The sequence below is a fragment of the Stegastes partitus genome, unplaced genomic scaffold, assembly GCF_000690725.1.
Source record: "Stegastes partitus isolate 25-593 unplaced genomic scaffold, Stegastes_partitus-1.0.2 Scaffold428, whole genome shotgun sequence".
In the NCBI taxonomy this organism is placed as follows: domain Eukaryota; kingdom Metazoa; phylum Chordata; class Actinopteri; family Pomacentridae; genus Stegastes; species Stegastes partitus.
In genome coordinates, this window is record NW_007578159.1 from 48,212 (window position 1) to 67,678 (window position 19,467).

The 19,467-nt window shown below is 43.2% G+C and overlaps 1 protein-coding gene across 2 annotated transcripts in view; it reads left to right on the forward strand.

Annotated features, from left to right (window-relative positions):
• Nucleotides 1-17,303, forward strand: part of LOC103360329 (receptor-type tyrosine-protein phosphatase delta-like) — a 48,150-nt gene extending 30,847 nt beyond the window's left edge. For both annotated transcript variants that reach the window (XM_008286036.1, XM_008286037.1), the window contains 11 exons: nt 372-495; nt 3,245-3,420; nt 4,941-5,060; nt 5,150-5,304; nt 11,125-11,410; nt 12,311-12,489; nt 12,624-12,750; nt 13,051-13,176; nt 15,551-15,705; nt 16,112-16,247; nt 16,641-17,303. In XM_008286036.1, the coding sequence (XP_008284258.1) occupies nt 372-495; nt 3,245-3,420; nt 4,941-5,060; nt 5,150-5,304; nt 11,125-11,410; nt 12,311-12,489; nt 12,624-12,750; nt 13,051-13,176; nt 15,551-15,705; nt 16,112-16,247; nt 16,641-16,709 (1,653 nt within the window). In that variant the 3' untranslated portion in view covers nt 16,710-17,303. The remainder of the gene's footprint in view (nt 1-371; nt 496-3,244; nt 3,421-4,940; nt 5,061-5,149; nt 5,305-11,124; nt 11,411-12,310; nt 12,490-12,623; nt 12,751-13,050; nt 13,177-15,550; nt 15,706-16,111; nt 16,248-16,640) is intronic.
• The last annotated feature ends 2,164 nt before the right edge of the window (nt 17,304-19,467 follow it).

A 19,467-nucleotide genomic window follows, 5' to 3' on the forward strand; every position in this document is an offset into this window, starting at 1 on the left:
AGCGTTTCCTCTCCAGCAATTGTGCCATTAGAGTAGAAAAAAAACAGATTGCGGGACACAAGTGACACATGGGAAATATTTATGAGAAGGTAAACTGCCTTCATGGCAACATCGGCAAACAAAAGTCTGGTTCAAGTCTGAAGGACGCCAACCGAGTATGGATTTAAGATTCAAGCGCATTTTTAAAGAGCAGTAGTATATAGATCTGATTTTCATTTTTGCTCTGTTGTTGCACAAACACCTGACGGGCAAACGCTATAGATTGAAATTCAATCTTAGTTTAAAAAATAAAAAAAAAAGAAGCCTTGTTTTATGCACCAGCAAAATCCTCCATTATAATAATGAAATCTTTTCTTCTCTCTCTCTCGCAGTCCATCGACCCTGGACAGCAGTTCACATGGGAGCACTCCAACCTTGAGGTCAACAAACCAAAGAACAGATATGCCAACGTGATTGCCTACGACCATTCCAGAGTCTTACTCTCTGCTATTGACGGTACGCCGCCCACCAGCATCTTCCCTCCTAACTGCCGTATCGATTCCACACATAGCCGACGCAGCCGCGTCTCCGAGACCTCAGGAGCGCAACCACACTGTACTTTCAAATTATATTCCTACGCGAGCACGTCCAGCTACTTATTTCCTTTCATGCCTCGAGTGCTTGCAAAGAAAGAAATGCCCTCAAAAAAAAAAAAAAAAAAAGAGGCGCTTCTCCTTTAAAATGCTGAAGCAAGCACTCAAATCAAATTAAACAATCACATACGGTTAGGGATGCGGGCGAGCTTTACCAGCATCTATTCCTCTGACCTAATGTCAGGTGATTCTTTGCAACGCCTCGGGGTTGTATGAAGCCGGCTTCTTCAGCAGAATTCATTCCTTGATGCCGGCTTTGAGTGCTGCTCGGAGCGCACGGCCGTTTGCGGTACGCATTTGTTGGTATGTGTTTGTTCAAATATCAGACCCATCCACATTTGCCCTTTCACTACCTGCTCGAACTCGACAAAGCGGCGCACGAGATAAAAACATTCTATTAGCCGTCGCTAATAGAATTACGTGGAAAGGACTCGTTTGAGATGTGCAGGACGGCGCTCCGAACGTCATATTTGGTTTTATTAATGCGCGCCACCCATTACGGGACCCGACTTGCACCAAGATTCTTTGGTACATTAAAGATTCGTTGCCTCCGAAGAATGAAAGGGCATTTTGAAAATGGCTAGTTAAGTGCTGACTCCTTCACCAGTTTATTGGATTAAACACATTCGCGCGTACACACACACGCGGCTATTAATTAACCGTCGTGCTGCTCCCGTGGAGGGGCGCAGGCAAAATAAACAAAGTAGTAAATGGGTAATGTGACAAAAACAGATAGATAAAGACTTTGGAGAGGCCCTTTTTTTTTTTTTGCAGTCTCTCAGAAACAAACTCTCTGCTTGAGTGTTGATGGAGCTCCATTAGCCACGTCTGTACGGCCACATCGGAGCCTTTGTGCTATAGAAAGTGAGTAGTTCTCAGCCAGGGGGACATGAGGGACTTCCTCTTTTCCTTCTAAAGCCTTTTGGCAAGCAATGTGTCTATTGTTTACTTTGATTGAGTTCTTTGAATAAAAAGGGATTTGGGGGAGTTTGAAGACAGACTTTTTTTTTTTTTGATGCGGGGATGGATCAACGGAATCTTTGGCAAACAGCGCTCGAGGAGCGTTTGTGAACTTTAGTTCCGGCGACGACGTCACTGAACTCGCTCCACTTTAGGCGGCGGCTGACAAAAGGACCTCTCGCAGAGTCGCCCGGCCGCAGGAAGCACGCGTTTAGCAGGATTAAGCCGGCGGTTAATCCCTGCAACTCTGTCTACCCTTGATTTTTTGTAGTTTGCGTTGAATTTCATCGGCAAGATCCCTGAAAAAATCATTTTTTTGGAACATTACAGATGCTTCCTCGCCTGCCTCCTGACTGACAAACGAGGTCGTCGATTAAGAAAGCAAAAAAATTGTCTATAAATGAAGGAATCACAGAAAATGTGCACATTGTTTTAAAACATGGCTGCGACTACTACGAATGATCACCATTATCATCATTACAGCGTCGTACCCTAAAAGCTTTCTTTGAGATTTTTTTTGTTTTTTTTCGCCCTCCCTCCTTCTTTCTCGTGCGAGGACTGAGTGCTGAACAACAATGTTTATTCCTTAATAGCCATATTGACAGAGAAAATGGTGGAATTTATACAAATCCTGAGTGACAGAAAGCATAAAGGCAAAATCCATTTGCAAATGTGCATTAAACAACTTGACTCATTCTCATTAAACCACACAGTAATGTCTTTTTTTTTTTTTTGCTTTTTCTTTTCAAATTGAAAACACACTGGGCTTAATTGTACTTATCCCCTTGTCCATCACAGAAATGCACAGGCGCCTGGCTGTGTGGACAACTTCAACAAGCAAAATGAGAGGGCGGGGGACAGTTTGGTGGGGAAAAAAAAAAAAGAAAAATATAATGTGTGTGGGTTTTTCACTGTGTTCATTTTCCATTTTCTTTCCCTTTTTTCTGTTGAATAAGTTACCTGAGAGTAAAAGGGAGTCTGGGGTGGAAGCGTGGGGGAGGGAGGGAGGAGTGAGGGGATTCTCTGAGACGTGGCGCCCATGCAGATGAGACTTATCTTGGTCGACCATGTGTGCACGAAGCCCCTAAACTGCCAGTCCTAAAGCATTGACTAGCTGTCAGCTCTGTCTCTTTCCCCTGGATTCGAAAAGGCTGCTGTGCCTTTCATTTAATATAAGCAAAGGGAAGGAGGAGTGAGGAGAGATGGGGGGGAAAATTGTTTTGCTAGTTTTTTGTTGGTTTGTTTTTCTCCGTGTGAGGTGATAGACTTTTTAGAGACCGAGCTTTATCTGTCAGTCAGTTGCAGATACCGAAGAAGGGCGGAGAAAGAAAGAAAAAAAAACTGTTGATTTAAATGTGTTGTTGATAGCAAATACAAATCCGTTAGGGCTGTAACAATGGCTCCAAAAGTGACTTGTTTATGCTATATTTCTTCCGGAAAACACTGGTTTTACTGACTAAATTCGAGGCGGCACAGAGGACAGCCTCACACGGCGTTATCGGAACACGACGTACAAACCTGACATCGCTGCCAATAAGCTGCGTACGGAAAATAAATGCGCTGTATTTTTCACATTGTGTCAGACAAACAAAAATTCACTATTTAATTTGAGATACGGCCCTTTGACGACGGCTCACCTTGTCTCTTTCTAGGCATCCCTGGAAGCGACTACATAAATGCCAACTACATAGACGGCTACAGGAAGCAGAACGCCTACATCGCCACCCAGGGATCCCTGCCAGAGACATTTGGTGAATTCTGGAGGATGATCTGGGAGCAGAGGAGCGCCATCGTCGTCATGATGACCAAGCTGGAGGAGAGGTCCAGGGTAAGGGACGAGGAACAGTGGATTTTAAAACCTCAAACGGCGCCGCAGTCGCTCTGACATCCCTTTTTCTTCGTGACCCTGCTAAAACTTGTACAGTACGTTCGACTGCGACGCTCCAGGTGCCCACGTATTTATTCTCCGCAAGACGCCAGCCTGCTTTCTGCTACCCGCTGATATCCTCAATCCTCACACACTGTCGTCGTATTGTCCTGACTGATTAGTGGCCAGCCGTACTTCATTGGCCTCATACTGCTGAAGGCACTGGATTACAATCAGCGATAAAAGACAGTCTGTAAAGCGACATCGCCCGGCTCTGTGCACTCGCTAGTCTGTTAAGGCTGACATAGTCAAAAGCCGCTATTTCTCCCTCTCTCTCACTCTCAAGCATCTTACAGCATCTGACTGAGCATATGAAAGCATCGACAGACTCCATAAGCTACTGACCTTCACACTCGTGTGCCTTTTATAAGAGTGTCGTGTTAACCGGGGTGAAGACTCAATCCAGACGGCAGGTTTCACTCAGTATCCCCACAATCTGCAAATAAACCCTGTTGTCACGATTTGTTCGTTAAATCTGATCCAGGTGTCTGTTTCACTCTGCAGATGCTGGAGTGATATTATTCTTTGCCGTTTCCTAGGAGACACACACCCCCATCCCGATGCGTCTATACCATTATATTTGACATTTGTAGCACATAATGCGCTTTTGTTGCCGCTAACAGCTCGCGTCTTTCATATTAATCAGTCATATCATTCGCAGGGAAGCACTCAAGCTGTCATTGTATGTTTTGCATATCTAAAGCTCGACTATTTGCAAGTAAACGCTATTAAGGATCGTTTCATTGCTCCTGGTGTCGCAAACACTCCGCTGCTCTTTGTGTCGGCGTTACAACAGCTGCTTGGGAAATGGAATTAGTGGATGGTACACTTGTGAGGAATCGGAGTATTCCAAGAAGTCCAATTGTCACATTATTGAGAGATGTTCGTATGGCGGGACGTGTTGGGGGAAACTCGTGTTAAACATACTCCTAAAATCACATCAGTGGCATTGGACAATATGAGGAAAAAACAATTAAGCTCAGTGATTTCCTCCCCAACACCAGCAGTGTTTCTCTTTGTCAGCTAAGCAGTAATGCTATAATGGAAGCGAGTTTTATTGGCCGTTTACTGGAGAAACAAAGCTGTAGACTCAAATAGCAATAAAGCCGGGGCGATAATATGACTCAAAACTGTGGTTAACTTTGTAATTATTGAGTATGTCTGCGCAATTAATAGCGCTGTTGCCTCTGTGCAAATATCTCAGGCCGTTCCATTGATTCGAAAATCAAACCTCGTCAGCAGGAATAAAGTGGAATTTGGACGTTTGTTTTTGCCGTTATTTGACTTTGCAGAACTGTAAAGCGCCTTTGGGCTCGAGCTAAAACACCGAACGCATGAACCGAGACTGTTTCGCTCCAACTGTAGGTCAGAAAATGTACGCAAACACGCCTTGTCTGATGCCATGTTTCTCCCCGCTGCAGGTAAAATGCGACCAGTACTGGCCCACGAGAGGGACGGAAACGTACGGTCTCATCCAAGTGACACTGCTGGACACAGTGGAGCTGGCCACGTACTGTGTCAGGACATTTGCACTTTTTAAAGTGAGGATTTTGCAAACTTAAAAAAAGAAGCACAACAGCTGTAGCGATGTGTTGGTTGCTCACCTCTTCTCTTCTATCTCCATATTCAGAACGGCTCCAGCGAGAAGAGGGAGGTGAGGCAGTTCCAGTTCACGGCCTGGCCAGACCACGGGGTACCGGAGCACCCCACCCCGTTCCTGGCCTTCCTGAGACGGGTGAAAGCTTGCAATCCTCCAGATGCGGGGCCCATGGTGGTACACTGCAGGTAAGAAACAACATGGATTCACAGGAATATCCTCAAGCATGAAATTGATTTTTTCCCTCTCCATTTGCTGTAATGAATAAATGAATACATATGACAAAAACGCAACATATTCACGGTTATTTAGAGGTCTATATCTGAGTCACTTGATGATTTAAAAAAAAAAAAAACAGACTAGACATGAACCAGAGGAAGAGAAAAATCTGTGAAAGGAGAATACTTGATGGGAAGTAAACGGTAGCCCAAACAAATCAGCCCACTAGCTTTCACAGGAGGCACTTTAAGTCAGAAGGTGTTTTCAACATCGCAGCACAAAGAGTACTAGTGTCATTGCCCTCAGCAAACTTAAACATCTCCTCCCACACAGTGACACACGGATACGCGCCGGCCTGTCGTATTCCTCGCTACACCGCTAACATGTCGCACATCAGCAGCCCACAAGTCCTTGGCTTATCCCCTGGGTTATTGCATCTGAAACAAATAACTTTCACGCCAACTTCACTTCCCACAGCTACACAAGCGGCCAGACTCCCAACAGAGAGCACAAAGATATAACGCAGACTTCTGGCTTCTCTTAACTCGGGGAGTCATCAGAGGCTCGGCGCTGAAAAAGTGACAGAAGGAGGGAAAAAAAAAAATATAAAGAAAAAAAATTAAGAAGCAGCGATAGCGAGTGTAACAGATACAAACTTTTGTCAGAAAGCGACAAAAAGGGGAAGGAGGGATTACTGAAGAATTAGAATTACCACATGCTGAAGTTAATTAGTGCTAGTTGCAGAATCGCTTCAAATTGAAAACCCTGACTTTTTTACAATGAGGCAGAATGTAGGAATTAATGTCACTCTGCAGATGGGAGTTTTTAATTCCTCTGGCTCCCTATCAGATACAGTCGAGCTCCAAATCCTATACATGCATTTTCTAACTTCGTGTTTGACCACAATTTTAAATACAGCCATTTTTTTATTCGCGTATATATATAGTCACGTACTTGCAGAATAATATTAAAAGTGTTTTGCTCGAGCTCTTGATGCACATGCGAGGCCTAAATAAAAGCTAAAAAAAAACGATTTAAAAAGAAAAAGAGTGTCTATAATTGACAGCAGTCTCTCTGGAGCAGCTGGCTGATTAGCTTGCACACCAAAAAAAATTCAGCTTACCCCATATGTACGTGCTAAGGCGCCTTATACAAAGACCATAAAGGCGTAAAAACAAGCAGTGAATGGCCGTCGACGTGCGAGAGAATGAATGGTAGCTCGCGAGTCGCTAATTAAAAACATGTTTGTTCATCTTAACCGTCAGCGTCTTCCGTCCAAACACGAGAAAATCATATCCTCAGATTTATTAATCCAACACAGACACCACAAGACGGAGATTTCCACATTGTGAAAATAAAGGACATCAAATGGACGTCCATGAATTACAACTCTGCCTTACACAACAGCGAGGGTAAAGAAATGTTCACAGAACTCATTTTGTCTTGCACGCGCTTATGCAACATCATTAATATGGGTTTAGTGGGTGGCTAATGCATCCCCCACAGGAGTATTTAAGAATATCAATGAAAACGCTTTCATGTGTTTCATACTGCGGAGTGAGAACTCGTCACAAGGTAACATCAAGAGAAATCTTCTTCCAGGGACGTTGCGGCGTGTTTGCTGCCTTTCTAGCTCCTGCTGTTTTCACTAACCCACAGGTCAGGGACTGTTTTGCTCTTGTAGCTAAAGGGCTGCCCAGCCATTGTGAGTTCACAGAAGAGGTCAAAAGGACAAGATGGAGATCACTGGCCTCTCCTTGTGACTCAGAAGGAAACTTTTATAGAACAACCCACTGGACTGAGCTGACAACTGAGGCGTTTTTCCCCTTCCTGCCTTCCTTCTTCCTCTCTGTCCATGACTGTAGGGCTGCAGCTATTGATTATCTTAGCAATCGAGTGGAGTACCGATTCTTCCCTTAGAGTACTGCGAAAGAGAAAATTTGGCCGTGCATTTCCCTCGGCTTTCTCAATGAAAATTTCCTGTTGGGTCGTGTAGAAGGCTAACTCTAAAATATCCATCTTAACAAAACAGGTTGTTGGGTTCTCTGTTCAGCATTTGTAAGGTCTGTACCCGACTATGTTGAGCACTGTGAGATGACGTGTTGTGAATTTGCACTATATAAATACACTTGAATTGAATTGAATAACACATTTCCAGCATGCAAAACAACTCCCCTGCATTTGGAGGGAACACCGTCGCTGTACCCTGTTCTTATCTTACCCAAGACGACTGGGATTGGTTTAAGAAATATCAACATGCCAGAGTTTTTATTCCCTCAGTCAGTGCTAGTGAATGGTCTACCTATGCCAGACTGCATAACTCCAGATCTAAACTGAATCCAGTGCAGAATTCGTGCAAGATACCAGCTCTCTGTTTCCAAGTTGAGGCCGGTAGCTACAGTTTGTCTTGCTGTTGACAGAATCTGAAGACTCCTGTACTTGACTTTGCACTTTACTAGCCTTCGTTGTTACATTTAATGCTACTGTTCCTAGAATGGATGCATAGACTGCTGCTATTATTGTGTTCAGGTAAACAATAGACACACATCAACTCTGTTCAGTTTCATTTTTTCACCATAAACTTATCCATAACTTAGAATATGTTCAATGGTCACTCTTGTTCTCCATTTTTACAGTTTGCACCAAACACAGTGAAGCTATGCACAGTTGCTTTGATGCAAAAAACTTGCATTGGCGATTTTTAGTAATTACCTGAGTTTCTTTAAGTGCTGTGGTAGCCTGCTTATAATGTGGAACGTAGTCTAGACTGCTTTCCCTTACGTAGGTTGCCAACAACAAATGCAAACACCAATTGCGTAGCTACCCACTTAAGCATAAATAAACGCACCGCACGGACAGCTGAGGGCTAAGTCATGGTGCAGATTGGGTTTGAGAGGTTTCTATGGACTATTTTCCATCACAAAAAAACTGTTGTGTTTGGACCCTACGCGCTATAACGGCTCTGAGTTAAGGAGTGGGCACAACCAAGCCAAATGCTTTGCTTGCATTGCCAGCTAGTGGTGACTGCATGTCTGCTCCACAGGTTGTGTGCCGGATCACACCTGATAGCACCCAGCTGTGTTCACGGCTGGGGTGGGGATGGTCCAATAGACTTTCTAACCATAGTCGTCAGTGCAGCAACTTTTTAACAATGGTTTCCATCAAAGACCTAATATAACAGAAAAAAATAAATAAAGAAATGCAACACAGTCCTATTATTTAGCCGTGCAGCGTTGCCATGATGTTCCAGAGTGCCAAACGGCATTTAAAAGACAAATGGACGTTTCATAAGCGTTGCTGCAAAGCTCCATCTCACTGTCGCCACGGCACGGTTACATAAAGGGTGAATAGTCATGATGGACAAGAATCAGCTGTCAGCACTCTCGTGGGTTGTACAAAGTCAGATTAATAGCCAAAGCCAAGATTCTATACCTCCAAGTTGGTAATGAAATACTTTTTAAAACATTTTTTTCATTTACTTTCCACAATTTTGCAAAGTATTCACACGCGCAAGGGACTAAAAATGATTATCGACTCCATTAACAGCAACGCAGTGATCCTGGTGAGTTTGAGTTTGTGTGTGTGTGTGTGTGTGTGTGTGTGTTTTATAGGCAGAGCAGCGAGATGGTGACAGGTTAGCTGACAGCTCGAGATTTGGTAACAATACATATGTAATTGCTTTCACTGCTGCTCATGCTTTATCTTCGCGGACTCATTGCAGCTGTATTTTACGCTGCACTTTCTCTCCCATCCCTTATTCCCTAAACTCCTGGAAAGCATATTAGTCTGACACTTAATGTGTGTCGACGTCCAAAGCAGCTGGTTTTGACTGGCTGAAAAGGCAGTGTCAGGTCATTAGTGCAGTCGGTCCGCCAGCTCCCCTTCGACTGCCAAATGTACCGACAGCTTTCTGCACCATCTCGCCCCGCCACACTCGCACCGCCATGCCTTGTCAATAAAGGAATAGTACACGTTTCAAGCATTTCCTGGTCTTGCGTTTAGGAAAGAATGGGGGTTAATATATATTCCTGCTGCCCAGTCGTTTTGAAAATTAGCAACTTCAAGATAACTGGCGACATCTCCAGCTTCAACTCCGCTCGCCTCCATCCTTCCCCCCCAATTCCTCATCTTCCTCTGTCCTCGTCTCTCCGGCTCGGTGCTGTCACTCTGTCACTTACTCTCTCGCAGGTCATCACTCTCCCACATTCAGGTCTGCACTGTAAAATGTTTTCAGATTAGAAACAGCTGGGGTAAAGGGAGAAATCTCTTCCAGTTTCTCTATCCTCCCCTCCCCTCTTTGCCCAAGGGCTGAGGTGTTCTCAGACCTGGAAGTGATTCATTCTTCAAATATCCCTGAGACACTTTTTCTTCGCAGCCCAATTCTTTCTTTCACTCACATGCACTTTTTTTTTTTATTTGGCCTAGAGCTGTGAAGAGTTTTGTCAGAAAAGAAAAAAAAGAGAGAAAGAAAGAAAAAAAAAAAAGTTCAGTCTCATTCAGCCAATGTCAGCCATTTTGAAAAGTGATCACCAGATCATTTGTTAAAGCCAATGACTCCCATACGTGTCTTTATTCCATTTGCAGCACAGTTCCACAGCAGCATGGCACATTAACCAGACTTGGCCCCCGGGGACTAACTTTACTCCCTCTTGAGTTTCCCTTCTCCAACCCTTTCCCTGATCCTCAGAGCAAAGGGAAAAAAAACAAATGCTTCATCAGAAGGAGGAGGAGGAGGCACAAAAGCATGGCTCACACCTCGTAGGCATGTCAGCTTAATGAATTGAATAACCTATTTACTTTGGAGTGCCAAGTGCAAGGACTTGTCTTGTCAATGCCGAGCTTCGAGGGAGGCGGGAGGAGAGTTAACGAACAAGATTTAACAGCACCCTGTCACCTCACTGTAAATAAATTGTCATCAGAAAACGTCTTCGGTGCTGAGCCACGCGCTATTAAAACATGTAATGTGCAGGGGTGAGCTTTTTCTAATTCGTCAGCAGTCTGCGGACGGCGGCCTGCGTTTATACAGCATGTCTCAAGCTGGCCTGCAAGGAGAGGTCAAAGTGAAACAGTAAAACATTTTCCCTCTTTGCCAGAATGCTTTCTTTTTTTTTTCACTTGCACATTTTACACACTAATGTAAAATGTGCCGGTGTGAATCTTAATGAAGAGGACCTGCCTTTCAGCGCCTCCTCTAAAGCTCTTATGCCATTTAGGTGCACCGTGCTCATCTAATGGCATTAATTGTAGTCAGCTGCACTTCTCAGAAGTTGCCCGGCACATTAACAAAGCTGTCAAACACATTTCCTCGAAACCCCGCAACCGCGCATCGGCGTTCCGTGTTTGCATTTGCTGTAGTGGCACTTTTCAGAACTATGAGATAAAGGTTAAACGTTGCTGTTGCATAAGTGATTAGTCCTGATCAGTTGGAGTGCACAGGTGGGGTCCAGGGGGGGAGGGAAAGACTAGATTGCAAAGCCAGAACTGAGCCCGCTTAAGGCTGCGAGTGCCAAGCCCTCTTCTCCACACACTGCCACTTCAGATTTAATTACACTCCAAGCCAAACGCTCCATCCTACAGTGGCAAACTTGGCAGAGAGAGTTTACCTTTTTGGCCTCATTTCTGGGAAAGAAACTTCTTCAAGCTTCTGTGCATGTTTACAAAATACATCTCCTTCCAGTGGACTGTTCCTCGTTCACATGACTGGAGATTAAACAAACATATCATTCATAGTTTCTCCATCAAAATCGCCTAATGTTCCTTTCCTCCTTGTCTCGTTTGTGTTACTACAGTGCTGGGGTGGGACGCACAGGTTGCTTCATCGTGATTGATGCCATGCTGGAACGGATCAAGCACGAGAAGACTGTGGACATCTACGGGCACGTAACGCTAATGCGTGCCCAGCGCAACTACATGGTGCAGACAGAGGACCAGTATGTCTTCATACATGACGCGCTCCAGGAGGCCGTCAACTGCGGCACCACCGAAGTGCCCGCCAGAAACCTATACGCCTACATCCAGAAACTGACCCAGATAGAGGGTGGAGAGAATGTCACTGGCATGGAACTTGAGTTCAAGGTAAAGACATTAACTGTGAATAGCGTGCTTGAATTTAAAACTGAAAAAGCTGGCTCAAGTCTTAAGATTCCTGAATACTGTAAAAGACGCAGCTGTGCACCAGCGACTTTCCATATGTAGCATTCACCGATGGCTGTCTGTGTCCCATGTCATCGATTGGCCATTCCCAGTACAACTCCCAAACCCATGTCCAGTTCGCATTAGGCCTGCTAGACAGCATGGGGCCTGTGGTTTCCTCTCCATTCCAGTCACTTGACTCGCTTGTGTAACCCAACATGCGATAAATTCCCCCTTTCTGGTTTCCTCTTCCACAGTTCCCCTTCCTTGAGTAACAGGGGTTTTGGTTTACATGAAAAAACCCAAACACAGGTTTTCCCCCCGCCACAGACGAGTTGCCAGAAAGGCTTGCGCAATACACTCTGCATTTACAGCGAGCCGACCTCATCCAGGCCTCTCTGCAGTCAGTGGCGCTGCTCTTATGCATGCTATTGCCTTACTTGTCACGCACCCACTTTCTTGTTGTGCCGTGGATTCCACAAACAGATGATAAACAGGTTAGATTACACTGCATTCTGTCCACTCAAGGACCACTTGTGTATCCATTTTTCTTTCCGCAAAGCATTTTTTTTTTCCAAGAAAGGAGTAATTTGCGATAATAATCATTTTGATACCGCTTCCATACCTTACAATTATATGAACCAGCTATGTGCGGCCTCCTATGCTTTGTATTTTTCCCCACTCTCGAGGAACGCAATCATTCACAGAGCTCTGCTCTTTATCATGTGTTTTTTTGTCGAACGCAGTCAGTTACCAGGGGAATAAAGAACAACTTGAATGTCAGTGCTTCTACCTGGAAACGGCATGCTCAAGGATGTACATTTTTCTTGTCTTCCCATGCAGCGTTTAGCTAACACTAAAGCCCATACGTCACGATTCATCAGTGCCAATCTCCCCTGCAACAAGTTCAAGAACCGCCTTGTTAACATAATGCCATACGAGTCCACACGAGTGTGTCTTCAGCCCATCCGAGGAGTTGAGGGCTCTGACTACATCAATGCCAGTTTCATTGATGGGTATAGGTAAGTGCGAAAACACCACCATAACCATGGCTCTGCAAAGTAGAACACCTGCAACTAGTTTATACACGAGACATTGCTGTCACGTTTTCTGTTAAGTTCTGCTGATTGTACCACACCTTCATTATTTCCCACAGGCAACAGAAAGCCTACATTGCAACACAGGGACCATTGGCAGAGACCACGGAGGACTTCTGGAGAATGCTCTGGGAGCACAACTCAACTATTGTCGTTATGCTCACCAAGCTTAGGGAAATGGGCAGGGTACGTATGCACTTCTTATCATTTAGTTGTGACGGCCTCAGAAATGCAAGAACAGCACCACAACGTGTCTGGAAGCAGATAGAAAAACTCGCCCGTCAGGTTAACTTTGGCCCGTTTGCAAACACTTGCCTTTCTGTTGATCAATGAGCACTGTCCCTGTCAAATAAATGAGTAAGTGAAATGAAAATGAGATGCAGCACAAACTGAAAGACAACATTTCTGGGAACGAACACAATGAAGCCAGTCTATGAAGAGATTGCTGTGGCTCACTGTGGTATTCTATTTTTTCACTCCCGACAGGAAAAATGCCACCAGTACTGGCCAGCAGAGAGGTCGGCCAGATACCAGTACTTTGTGGTGGACCCCATGGCCGAGTATAACATGCCCCAGTATATCCTGAGAGAGTTCAAAGTGACTGATGCCAGGGTAAGCAGACGCTGTTTCATTCAACAAAGTTGAAAGATCAAAACTCGGCACTGTGGGAATAGAGCTCTAAAATCAGGGCTGCTGTTTACAGTTTAGTCTAGTGCTATTGTTTTTGCTCCTAGTCTGGGTTGTGACCTACCCATGGGTCTTGGAGGACACCATCACCAAAGAGTCACCAATAACAAACAATTGCAAGGGCATACAGAAGCTTGGGCACCTCGAATCAAAGATAAAACATTCTTTTCAACATTTTAGGTGCAATTAGTTCATCACTTTAGATTTTGTACAATTAAAGCTGGAAAAAAAAGGTTTGAAATTGAGCTCTATCAAGGTCTCAAGTCCTGATTAACTTGTTAGAGGTATGACTTTTTAATTATCATTAGCAAAGTCCAGGTGATGCACAAGTCAAGTCTTTATAAATCCCATCAATCAGCAGACGTGTTAATCTAAGCAGCTGCCTAGTGCCCTAAAATTTAAAACGGCTGATCTTTCCAAAGCAGAGGAAGGCTATAAGAAGACAGCAAAGGTAGCCACTTCCTCAGTCGGTAATGCAATCAAGAAATAGCAGGTAACGGCGACAGTGGAGGTCAAGTTGACGTCTGGAAAACATTCCGAGGGCACGGCAAGAAGACAAATCAAAACCACTGCTCGACTGCAAAAAAAAAAAAAAAACACCTTCGGGAAGATTCAATAGACTCTGGAGTGGTGGTGCAGTGCACAAATATGACCTTCACGGGGGGAAGTCATCAGAAGAAAACATTTCCTGCATCCTCAACACAAAATGCAGCATCAGTGGTTGACAAAATTAACATTTAAACAAGACTGGTGCAGTTTGGAAACAAGTTCTGCGGCTTGTTGACATTAAAATAGAACTTTTTTGGCTGCCAAGAGCAAAAAATATGTCTGGAGAAAAAAAAAAAGAAAGGTGCAGAATTTCATGAAAAGAACACCTCTCCAGCTGTTAAGCGCGGAGTTGGATCGATCACACTTTGGGCTTGAGACGCAGCCAGTGGCAAAGGGAGCATTTCACTGTAGAGGCGAGAATGGATTCAATTGAACACCAGCGAAAATCTGGAAGCAAACATCACACTGTCTGTAAAAAAAAATACTGAAGATGAAAAGACGAAGGCTTCTGTGGCAGGATAATGATCATAAACACACCTGAAAATCCACAGTGGGGTAGCTCAAGAGGCGCAAGCCAAAGGTTTCGCGATGGACTTCACAGTCTCCGTACCCAATTATCATCAAAAATGTGTGGACGGGCCTCAAAAGAGGCCGAGACCGGCTGCAGAATCTCACAGAAGTAGAAGCCCTTTGCAGAAACAAATGGATAAAAATCCCCAAAACAAGAATTGAAAGATTGTAAACAGCTACAAGAAAAGCATTTACAAGCTGGAATACTTGCGAAAGGAGCAAACACCGACCATGCAGGGTGTCTGAAGTTATGCCTTTTAGTTTTTTGTTGTTTTGGAAACTTTCTTAAAATGCTAAAGAAGTGTCATCTTTAACTTTCTGCCTCTTGGAAATCCCAAACTTTTGACTGTAAGTCACACTGCACTTTGACTTTGGGTTACTGATGCAAGCCATTTATAAAAACATAAATAACAGAGTAAACAAGCACACTACGCAATTTTGCAATCATGTGATTTCATTTGCAAAGAAAGGAGATCTGGAAAAACATGCTGGGTGGATGTTTTTATTCAGCCTCTGCGGTAGTCATTAGCTCAACATTTTGGCGTCGTATCAAACATTTGTTTATACCAAACTATGGCCTTAAGTGTAACATGAGCATAAATATAAAAATTTGTGGAAATTATGACACATGTCAGTGTGTTAAAAAAAATAAAAAAACAAATGTGGCGCCGGCAGCACCGAGCTGCCAGAGTTTTTAATTCCATCAAAGGCTTACGCAGATAAATGGCGCGGGCTCCCTTCTTTGTAGAGCGTGTTACACTGTCTCATCAATGGGATTGCTTTCCTTATCAAGGGGATACAACATCACTTAAGCAATGCACACCCTGAAAGTCGATTCTCCGAGCACCCTGTCAAGGGGAGCACATCAAAGGAATTAGCATCCTCAGTGTCCATGTTAAATACATTCAGGTAAAAATGACAGGCATCTTTAATAACAAAACATTTCCTCTGATGCTTTAAACTTGGCATCTGTCTTGACTTTTTTCCTCAAGAAGAAAGTCTTGAGACGCAAAACCAAACATGGATCACTATGATGGAGATGGCCACGAAATGAACTGCCATGAGTTGGCTGTGTGCAGAATATCCCAGACTTGACTCCTAGCTTCACTTCGGATGTTTTTTTTCCAGATTTCTGACTTCTGTTTGTGCTCTCTCTCTCTTCCCGTCCCCGTTTTGTCAGGACGGACAGTCGCGGACGGTAAGGCAGTTTCAGTTCACGGACTGGCCTGAACAAGGAGTGCCAAAGTCAGGAGAGGGCTTCATCGATTTCATCGGCCAAGTACATAAAACAAAAGAGCAGTTCGGCCAAGATGGTCCTATCTCGGTCCACTGTAGGTAAGTGACCAACCACCGAACCAAGTCAGTTGCGTTTTGAATGACGTGAGACTAAATGTAAATGTCTCTTTTGCAACCACACACTCAAACATCGCATTAGCATACCGGCATACAGTTTAGAGCAGGGGTGTCGAACTCCGGTCCTCGAGGGCCGCAATCCTGCAAGTTTTAGATGTGTCCCTCTTCCAACACACCTGATTCAAATGATCAGCTCATCATCAAGCTCTGCAGAAGCCTGATAACGATCCTGATCCTTGTGAAGGAAACATCTAAAACTTGCAGGATTGCGGCCCTCGAGGACCGGAGTTCAAGACCCCTGGTTTAGAGTCAAACTACCTACAGAGGCATCCGGTGTCTCCGTCCACAACACTGACCTCCTTGCCCTTTTGATCTCCCCCCTGCACAGCGCTGGTGTTGGTAGAACCGGAGTTTTCATCACCCTCAGCATCGTGTTGGAACGAATGAGATACGAGGGCGTAGTAGACATCTTTCAGACAGTGAAAATGTTACGGACACAAAGACCAGCTATGGTGCAGACAGAGGTGAGGTCTCTCTTTTGTTTTTATTCTCCTTTCTCACCATACAAAGAAAAAAAAAAAACAACCCAAACACTGTACGGGAAGTGTTTGTGAGCCTGAATCAGCCGCTAATTTGACAGTTTACTCCACTTGCCTGAAAGGTCTGGTTGGATTCCAAGTCTCCTCTTGAGCCAAACAGATTAACTAAAGCAAGCCTCTGTTAAAGACTATGATTAATTTAGTGGCTCGACCATTCTAGATATGTCTGCTCATCCTGTTTCAGAACAACTGGGCAGCGTTTTGGAGCTTGGGTGTACTTACTCTAGTATTTATGCTAAAAAGAAATGGTACAGAAGATTCAGTTTAACCATCTCCAGGAGGCTCTTGGCACTAACGTCTCCTCTTCTTTGTTTGCAGGATCAATACCAGTTCTGCTACAGAGCTGGCTTGGAGTACTTGGGAAGCTTTGATCACTATGCAACGTAAAAGACCCAGTATTGGAAGATAAAAGCAGAGGGCCCTTTGGAAAAAGAAATCCCAGTGAGCCTCTCTTCTGAGCCATAAATTCCTGCTTGAGAAAGTACTCCTTAACTCCTTGCTAACAACTCATTAAGTGTTGGATGTGCGACATGACTTGTCAAAAAATGAAAAAGATGATTCCCGGAGGACCAAGTATTTCCCCAAAAACCCCCCCAATAAAAAACCTTGCCTTTGACACAAAGTGAGGGAATCCTGACTGTTGAAGCATCGTACGGAATTACCTTTTCTTTTGCTTCAAGGATTCATTTTTTGGGGGCTCATAAAACTGAATGAAACCAACACAACAAAAAAGTAAATGAACAATAATGACATCGTCAGAAATGCATCAGTGATTATGAACCATTACGAGAGGCATCGGAGGCACACAGGATTGCGGGGAGGCGGGGGGGAGAGAGAGAAAAACTCGATGCACATTGTAAAGAAAAAAAAAATGAAAAAAATCTGTTTCACAATCAAGTACACACAGAACAACCCATCGCAAAAGAAGACAATGCTTGGTCCACAAGAGCAGGACAGACTTAAAGTAATAATGAATAAATACCCCCCCTCCTCCTCCTTTTCCTGTCACAATGTTCATCATCTAAATTCTTGGGGAGGGGGGGGGCAAGAGGGTAAAGTTAAAAATGATCTATGAAATAAATAAAAATTATTGATTTAGTTTTTTAGTACTTTATTATACAGCTGATGTGCTTTTTTTGAACTGTGTGAATTTCCTTTTTTTACACAAAAATTTATCGCTTGGGGAAAAAAAAAGTGATAAAAAACGTCAATGTTTTAATTTTTTTTTTAAAGCTGTAGAACTGTTCTAACGTATGTGCTATTTTGCAGAGAATCTCTTTGCTTTTTTTTTTAATTTTATTCTATTTTTTTTAAATTTTATTTTATTTTGTTCCCCCTCATTTTGTTGCACTTGGTGCACAGGACGGAATTCACACTACCAAAATCTAACTTTGTACCAGAGTTATTTTTTGGTCTTGACTTTTCTGTTGTCGTTTTACGTTTCTGTCCATGATCACATACATGGTGACTTAATTACTCCCATAAGACAAACTGGGGCTTTGTGGAATCAACAGGGATGAGCAAAGTATGAAGTTGCTGCTACCAATTATCTTAGTTCTTCCATGTTATAATGATGCTGAGAGAACCTGATGAATTGGATAATGAATATATATATACACGGTGCAGATAGACACATATGTGACACATATATGAAAGTATAAATATAGCGTTCTAAATATATTGATACATAATTTATGAGTACAACAAATATATGAGATACGTGTGTGAAAGCTGTCGGACTGAGAGTTGTGTGCTACGGGGGGAAATGAAGAGATTTTTCACTGGAATGCACATCAGTAGGACAAAACTGTATTCTGATTCAGTGCATCTTTTCTTGTGCAATAAATATGTGTGTTTTAGATAGGGTTTAATGTGGATATGTTATTCACTCATGACATTGTACGTTTCCCCTCCCCCTCCCACCCCACGAGCGAGGCGTGGGAAAGTCAGGCGCCAGTCGAAGCATCGCTGGCGCAATTTTTTTATTTCAATTTTTTATTTTATTTTTTTCAAGCTCTCATAGTTTGTAATTGGAGGCAGACGGGGAGGTCACACAGCAGCCGCACTCACCGTTCCACACAATAGGGCAAGGTACAAAGACGTCACTTTCTTGTGGTTCTTTAAAAAAAAAAAAGCATTTAACGGTAAAGACGATTTTTTTTTTTGTTTTGTTTTCATTTTGCATTTAGAGTGCCTTATATTTATGCCTGTTTTTATAATGTTTCATTTAACATGTTAATGTATCCTTTTGAGTAATCTAGGCATTTAGTGTAAATGTAAATGTATAGTTTATTTACCTTTAGTATTCATTTGTCACACGATGAGATTATATATGCAAATAAGAACATTTCAAAGGTCATATTTTTCATTTTCAGTGGCCTTATTGTGGCTGAGTGAATTAGAATAAAACAGTTTATATATCTATAAATATATATATATATATATCGCTGACCTCTACAGAAAACACAGGACAAATAGCTACAATATATTTAAAAATTTTTAGAAAATCAGGGAAGAGAAAGCAGAATACTGGTCTCAGAACTAAACGGGATGAAGCAGCGGCGCGCGCCCAGAGGCCCCGACGTAAAGTTAGCTTTTTACCAATTGTAACTACGATCGCATTCGACCACACGGAATATCTAGATTTTTAAAAAAACATTGGATGCCTAAAGCGCAGGTCGTCACCGAAGGGTTTTCTTCTTCACGCCTTAGGTTTTGACTCGTCACCGCAGAGAGCAGGCGAAAAATATCACTTCTGTTATCCTGACAATCCTAATCGGTGTGTCGTGTCATTTTTTGTTTTTATTTTTTTAATTTTTTTTGGGTGGCATAACAGTTAGAGACGGGGGTGTTCAGTTCAGTCTTTCTGTCCAGCAGCAGCATCTTTAACTCCTCCGTACCCTCTCTGATGGCTTTGTGGATGTGCATTCCAGGTGCTTTCTTTCCCTTGCTAAATCAAGCAGCTATGTGTGTTTTTTTGTTTCTGCTTAACTGATTACTTTTGTCATAATTTCGAGATATAAAAGTGCTATTATTTAACCTCATGGTGGCTAATGTTACATTATGTTCACGTGTCAGAACATGTTTATTTTCTCATCCGAGTTTTTTTTTTTCTCCTCTTTTTTTTAAATTGATTTTTCATATG